Source organism: Diprion similis, chromosome 4 (assembly GCF_021155765.1).
Source record: "Diprion similis isolate iyDipSimi1 chromosome 4, iyDipSimi1.1, whole genome shotgun sequence".
NCBI classification, from domain to species: Eukaryota; Metazoa; Arthropoda; class Insecta; order Hymenoptera; family Diprionidae; genus Diprion; species Diprion similis.
In genome coordinates this window covers 18,659,892-18,666,165 of record NC_060108.1, presented here as the reverse complement: position 1 = coordinate 18,666,165, position 6,274 = coordinate 18,659,892, and the positions used below count along the sequence as shown (strand labels likewise).

General features: G+C 37.1%; 3 protein-coding genes across 3 annotated transcripts; 2 read left to right on the top strand and 1 right to left on the bottom strand.

The window, feature by feature from the left end:
- Window positions 1-71: 71 nt before the first annotated feature.
- Window positions 72-2,511, top strand: LOC124405357 (protein catecholamines up). The gene is made up of 3 exons (XM_046880187.1): window positions 72-1,249; window positions 1,346-1,421; window positions 1,541-2,511. Exons 1-3 carry the CDS (start codon window positions 251-253, stop codon window positions 1,714-1,716), a joined length of 1,251 nt encoding a protein of 416 aa, XP_046736143.1. The 5' UTR covers window positions 72-250; the 3' UTR covers window positions 1,717-2,511.
- Window positions 2,512-2,986: 475 nt separating this feature from the next.
- Window positions 2,987-4,657, bottom strand: LOC124405359 (tetratricopeptide repeat protein 19 homolog, mitochondrial). Its single transcript, XM_046880188.1, has 4 exons — window positions 4,121-4,657; window positions 3,722-3,984; window positions 3,311-3,618; window positions 2,987-3,230 (listed from the first exon to the last, which is right to left on the bottom strand). The coding sequence occupies exons 1-4, from the start codon at window positions 4,424-4,426 to the stop codon at window positions 3,034-3,036; spliced, it is 1,074 nt and encodes a 357-aa protein (XP_046736144.1). The 5' UTR covers window positions 4,427-4,657; the 3' UTR covers window positions 2,987-3,033.
- A 107-nt stretch (window positions 4,658-4,764) lies between these two features.
- Window positions 4,765-6,257, top strand: LOC124405361 (ATP synthase subunit d, mitochondrial-like). Its single transcript, XM_046880192.1, has 3 exons — window positions 4,765-5,013; window positions 5,498-5,666; window positions 5,806-6,257. Exons 1-3 carry the CDS (start codon window positions 4,895-4,897, stop codon window positions 6,034-6,036), a joined length of 519 nt encoding a protein of 172 aa, XP_046736148.1. The 5' UTR covers window positions 4,765-4,894; the 3' UTR covers window positions 6,037-6,257.
- The last annotated feature ends 17 nt before the right edge of the window (window positions 6,258-6,274 follow it).

Here is a 6,274-nt window from a genome sequence, read left to right as displayed (position 1 = left end):
GTAAATTCTACTGATGCGCACGAATGGCAAAACTGCACAAGCCACGTTTATATTGCATGCTAACTGGACATGCGCTGGAATCTAGCCTATAATACTGATAAACACATATTGTTATTTTTTGCAGTGTAAAATTAGCATTGACTAAAGTTTTGCGTCAAAATATAGTGAATACGTTTGTTTGCATTAAAAATAGATACGTTCTCCATGACCGATTAACAAAAATTGTTCATAACCTGAAAGCCTTGCGAAAATGACGGGTCGAGTGATACCGGAACAAAGGTTCTTGAGTCGTGCCTTTACGTCGCGAGTTGCTCTAGCACTTTTAATACTGATAATTTTCTTCGGATTCCCGGCTCTCTGCGGAGGCCACGGACATTCACACGATGAACCTGCAAGCTTCAAATACAGCCAAGCGGCAAACCGAAAGTCTCACGAATCCGCCGATCTCCATCACCATCACGAGCATCATCATCGCCACCAGCACCACCATGAAGAACATCACGTCCACGCTTCCGTAGATTCTCAACCCTCCGACTCCCCTAAAGGTCGAGACCTGGTGTCGCTCTGGATAAATGCTGTCGGTTCAACCCTTCTCATCTCCGCTGCACCATTTTTAATTCTGTTTCTTGTCCCATTGGACAACAGTAAAGAGAAGGAACCTTGGCTGAAAATGGTCCTAAGTTTCGCCTCTGGAAGTTTATTGGGTGACGCATTTTTACATCTGATTCCTCACGCTCTTGAACCCCACTCTCATGCCCATGACGATTCTCATGCTCATAGCCACGTTCCATCAGGAGAACACGGACATGAACACGGACATGAACACGGACATGAACACGGGCATGATATGACCGTTGGCTTATCAGTTTTACTGGGAATAATAACGTTCCTTATGATAGAAAAAGGAGTGCGTTTAATCAAGGGAAATCATTCACATTCCCACAGTCACAACGTTCCTGCCAAGGAAAAGAAGCCAACCAAAGATTCCAACAAAGACAAGACTGATGGCAAGGACAGCCAGTCGTTGGTAAAACAAACTGAACCCATCGAGAACATCAAGATTGCTGGGTACTTGAATTTGGCTGCTGATTTTACGCACAATTTTACAGACGGACTCGCTATCGGTGCGAGCTACTTGGCCGGTAACAAAATCGGAATCACCACTACAGTAACCATTCTGTTTCATGAGGTACCTCATGAGATTGGGGACTTTGCCATTCTCATTCAAAGCGGAGTTAGCAGAAAAAAGGTGATCTATATATTTATCTGTTCACATTGGTTCTGAAAATGGATTGCCCAAAGTTTTGCCAAGTATTTTTCAATCATTTCAATGTTCATTTTTTAGGCGATTTGGCTCCAACTAAGCACTGCACTGGGTGCTGTTACAGGAACGTGCGTGTCCTTATTAGCTGAAGGAATGGGTGAGAATGAAAAATTTTATACATTTATCGGAACTCTAATTGTTGTTTGTAAGATTGAAAGAATAGCTGCTATTTTTGCAAATATTTGTAACTGATGTTTTGATATTCTGTGATTACAGGTGATTTCGCCACTTCATGGATATTGCCATTTACCGCCGGTGGCTTCATATACATTGCAACTGTCTCTGTGATTCCTGAGCTTCTATCAGACACCAAATTTTGGCAATCAATTAAGGAGATCATTGCCTTGTTATTCGGTGTTTTTGTGATGGTGCAAATAGCAAAGTACGAATGAATAGTGATAAAGTGACCGTATGCAGTACATGTATCTGTTGAAAATTTTCTTGCAAATGTTAGAAAAGTATTTTTTTCAAGATATCATTTTGAGCTGCTAATAATTGTAAAGGGAGTAATGTAATTAGTGACTATGATTTTTCGACTAGCGACAATGTACTTTTACCTAATCTAGCTACATGGGATATTTGTAGTTTCATTATTAGAAAGGATATTTTTCGTTGTTAATATTTTTCATACTTTACACATTTTTTTTATATACGGCTATACATTGGGAACAATTCTTGAAGATTATGTGATTAAAATTTTTGAGATTTGTTCAATATCAAGAGATGTGAGTAGCTGCAAGGCTCGCGGATTTCAACCGTGTATAATTTATTTTTATATAAGTATAAGTAGACTCAGACGAAATTTAGCTATGACTTGAAAACAAATTCCTGTGCAATCTAGTTGCTGTAATAATTATTATAGTCATTATCAAATTGAGAATATTTACGCATACATCACACGACATTAAAGTTGAACTACAATCTGTACTGATGTTTAATAATTAAATGGAACTCGTCATTGTTTTAACATTCGCATGTTAAATTGGAAATATGGTTCTTCAGTAAATAATCTTTCAAATACTTATTTGAGGCTAATTGCTTGGAAGCAAGAATATTCGATCATATTAACACATACTAAGCAAAATTTGCTTGAGATTTTATGATGCACTTGTAATGTGGCATCTTCAGTGTATATAATTGCACGTTTGACATTATCTGTTATTGAGTATCAGTAAGGTCAAAGCAAAGTAGTGCCTGACCAAAAACATACTAGGTGCCAAATATTAATAAATATTGAACTAATGTTAATGTAACGAAACATTTTAAAAAATCACTATTTTGTGACTTCAAAAAGACTTTTCAGTGCAAACTATCAGGACGTTTTGCTTGTTTAATGACTTTCAGACAATTCTGAGGAAGTGACAAAGCGATTTATCTTAAAAATATATCATTGCATTGGTATTAGGAACTTTAGACTCATATCGACTGATAAGTTCTACAGTAGTCAACTGTTTTAGGAGCTGAATTTCTTAAACATGGAAAGTTATTGAAATAAAGGAGTTGAAACAGAATTGTTGGTACTGTTCTAAAGAATAATTGTTACTACAACTGATGTTGAATTGTTTCCAAATATTGACTGCTTAACATATATTTTTCAATAATCTCGGACTGTACATTTCTGTTCAATAATGACACTACAAATAAATAATACGAAGTATCAACTCACCAAAATAACAAATGTTCATAAAACACTTGCTACATACGTGAATCTAAGAGACTAGTTTGTTAATTTCATCCAGGCAATCGTTTGCTTCTACCAAAGACTCTCTATTTTTCCGAGATTTTGACAACCTCCAGCCTTCCTGACATGATTTTTTAGCTGCATCATAAAGACCTTTTTTCATGAAAACATTTCCCAGATTGACATGAATCGAGCCGAGTTCTTCCATCTCTGGTAAGTCCTTTCCTGCTTGATGAAATTTGAAAATCAGTATGAGTGGAAGTGCTTGGAAGAAAACCTATGGTTAATTGAAATCTGTTAATCACCGATTTCTGTCGCTTTGGTTAAATAGTCGATCGCTCCATTGTTATCTCCTTTCATGAAACTTATTGTGCCGAGGTCATTCAAGAGGACAGCAGTTTGCTCGTGCTTCTCTCCATTGATTTTTAGTGACACTTCATACGCTTTGAGAAAGTATTCAAATGCCTTGTCATGCTTTGACTGAGTCAAAAGCAGTCTGGCGTACCAATCCATGGTCATTGCCCAAAGAATAATAACGTCTTCGTCCTCAGTCCCCTGGTCTACCTTGTCTTGGAGATGCTTTAGACAAAAAGTATATCCATCCTCTGCCTTTCTATTAAGAAAAGAAGAGGCATAATAAATTATCATAATTCTGCCGAATGTTTACACTGACATTTCAAAATGAGAAGTATGATTAATCACAGTAGCATTCTGACCCAGTATCCCCTTGATGTTCAAATATCTTAGCCATTTTTAAACTCATGTGTAGAATCTTTATATTATTTTCTGGCGTTCCACTTGATATCAGCCTCTGCATTACAGAGACAAAGAGAGCCTCTGCTTTTTTGTACTCTCCAAGGTCAAAGGCCAAATTCGCCATCAAGTCATAGATATATGTGACTGCCTGGTGATTCTGAAGATCCTGAGCTTGGCGAAGAGCTAAGTGCAGCATCTGCTCCGCTTTTTTGAATTCTCCTTTCTGAAATTAATTGAAATCAGGGTGTGCCAAGAGTACAACAATCATAGTGAATTGCGATAAATATCACTTGCGAAATAACATGACATAACCTGAAATATAAAATCGTCTGCTACGTTCGACAGATATCATTTTTCACCTGTATCATTACTATAGATCGTTTCATGGTCATAATGTAATCCGGGATTTTTTCGTCGTCCGATTCATCGGGACCGAATAATCCGAAAAACAGTGCATTTCCTCCGACGATAAATTGTAGACGATGGTTAGATTTTTGGCGGTTATGGTGCTGTCGAATTGTTTCAAGGTCCGGAACACACCTTCTAAAATTTCTATTTCCCGCACAACGAATCCACGACGACCCCGGTCTATATGAACCGGAATTGTAAGCAATTCTCCTTCCACATAACTTTAATATACCAAACAATAATTTTTCTGAGGTCATTTCAGTTCTGAAATGAACAGTCAATTGAGAGTGCAAAATAAGACGTCATTACTTTTCATAAGTTTTTCATCATGAAGATTTGCAAAATAACATGCAATCAATTTCAAAATGTCTAAATAATGCCGCTATTGGGTTTCATTTTGGCTAACGATAATGTAACGCAAACTTTCACAGTCGGATCCGATAAATAATCGACAAGTAAAATTACAAATTACATACTACCAAATATCCCGGTTTTTTCTGAATAAAGACAAAATGTTTGAGCATACCGTGCGATTATATTGTGACGATCGCGACCATATCGATGGTCGATTGTAGTAGCATCACGTCGACTGGCAATCGTGCGAGTTTTAATCGAACCGGACCCTGGTCGTTTCGTTCCCCCTGGTTCCATCACAGGCCGGAACCATATTGGTTTCTTTCAAGTTCTCCGAGTGCTGCGGCAGGATCTGAATAATAATTTGCAAAATGGCACGTCGAATTGCTGGACCTACGATAAACTGGGCAGCGATTGCCGAAAGAGTTCCGGAGGCCCAAAAGCCAAATTTTCTAGCTTTCAAGGCCAAGTCTGACCAGTATCTTCGTCGGTTAGTAAATCAATTTCGGCTCCATAATCTTCACTGACAAATTTTTAATCATTATGTAACAAATTTTCACAATACGCCACTAACCAAAAATGTATCTAAATTGTCCTGCAACAATAGCAGTGACCTGGAATAATTTCGGATTTAAGTTTAAGGCCATTCTACTACTTCAAATACCTGTTAAAATGCACTTGTCACACATACAAGAAAGTCAAATTCTTTTTTCTACTTCTTTCGTTGGTTATAATTTAGTGCAAACAAAATTGCTCCTTGTTAGTTTTGTGGCAATACAATTAAAATTCGTAACATTTGTTATAAGATTCCTCTCTGGTTTTCTATTGAAAACTGTATTGTCTCGTATTTAATCAAAGTCCTTTTCACGGAACTGATAGGATATGGACCAAGTGGTTTTTTCCCTTTTGGTACCGCTTACAAACTTGGTAATTATATTTCACTTGAGACTTTCAATAGATATTCGTCATTATAGCATGCAAGCCAATCCTGAAACTTTACCAAAATTCGATTGGGCCTATTACAAAAAAAACATTCCTGCCGCTGGGTTGGTGGACAAATTTCAGAAGGAATTTGAAAGCTTGAAGATTCCTTATCCCGAAGATAAATATACCTCAGCTGTGGAAGCACAAGAAAAGGAAGTGGTAAGATATGCAATCATAGTGTTACATGAGGATGCCAAGAGAAAATATCAAATAAATCACAAACCTTTTCAGCAGTTCTTAGTTCTAGCTTCTCACCCACTTACAGTACTGATATAATGAAGGACTGCTTCTATTTCAGTCAGTTGAGATAAAGAAATTTGTCGAAGAATCAAACCAGCGTATCCAAAACCATGAAGCTGAATTGAAAAAGATTAGAAGCCTTCTTCCTTTCGAAGAGATGACCTTGGAAGACTTTGCTGATGCTTATCCTGACGATGCTTTGAGACCATTGGATAAACCAACCTTCTGGCCACATACCGAAGACGTCGAGTACACTGAAGAAGAACTCAAAAAGCTTGCTGAAGAGTGATGCAATTGCAACACTTGCTTTCAGTATAGTCCAAAGTTAAACTGCAGGTATTATACTGCACACTGAGAAATTGTAACACTCCACATCATCAATTTCCATTGATAATATTTAACGAATATAAAGAACCATTTGCACTCTATAAATGTGGAAATTTTTCAGTGTTAATAATGTAATGAATCATTGTTCAAATATTAACGAAGAAATAAATTAATAGAATATTATTTTGTTATCTTACTTG

What these genes read in the sequence shown, in the direction of transcription:
- LOC124405359 (XM_046880188.1), bottom strand. Translation starts at nt 4,426, where the DNA reads ATGACCTCAGAAAAATTATTGTTTGGTATATTAAAGTTATGTGGAAGG. An exon ending in GATCTATAGTAATGATACAG is followed by an intron (nt 3,985 to 4,120) that starts GTGAAAAATGAT and finishes AATTAATTTCAG; the next exon opens with AAAGGAGAATTCAAAAAAGC. An exon ending in AACCAAAGCGACAGAAATCG is followed by an intron (nt 3,231 to 3,310) that starts GTGATTAACAGA and finishes TTCATCAAGCAG; the next exon opens with GAAAGGACTTACCAGAGATG.
- LOC124405357 (XM_046880187.1), top strand. Translation starts at nt 251, where the DNA reads ATGACGGGTCGAGTGATACCGGAACAAAGGTTCTTGAGTCGTGCCTTT. An exon ending in GCGGAGTTAGCAGAAAAAAG is followed by an intron (nt 1,250 to 1,345) that starts GTGATCTATATA and finishes TTCATTTTTTAG; the next exon opens with GCGATTTGGCTCCAACTAAG. An exon ending in CTTATTAGCTGAAGGAATGG is followed by an intron (nt 1,422 to 1,540) that starts GTGAGAATGAAA and finishes CTGTGATTACAG; the next exon opens with GTGATTTCGCCACTTCATGG.
- LOC124405361 (XM_046880192.1), top strand. Translation starts at nt 4,895, where the DNA reads ATGGCACGTCGAATTGCTGGACCTACGATAAACTGGGCAGCGATTGCC. An exon ending in TCTGACCAGTATCTTCGTCG is followed by an intron (nt 5,014 to 5,497) that starts GTTAGTAAATCA and finishes TCGTCATTATAG; the next exon opens with CATGCAAGCCAATCCTGAAA. An exon ending in AAGCACAAGAAAAGGAAGTG is followed by an intron (nt 5,667 to 5,805) that starts GTAAGATATGCA and finishes CTTCTATTTCAG; the next exon opens with TCAGTTGAGATAAAGAAATT.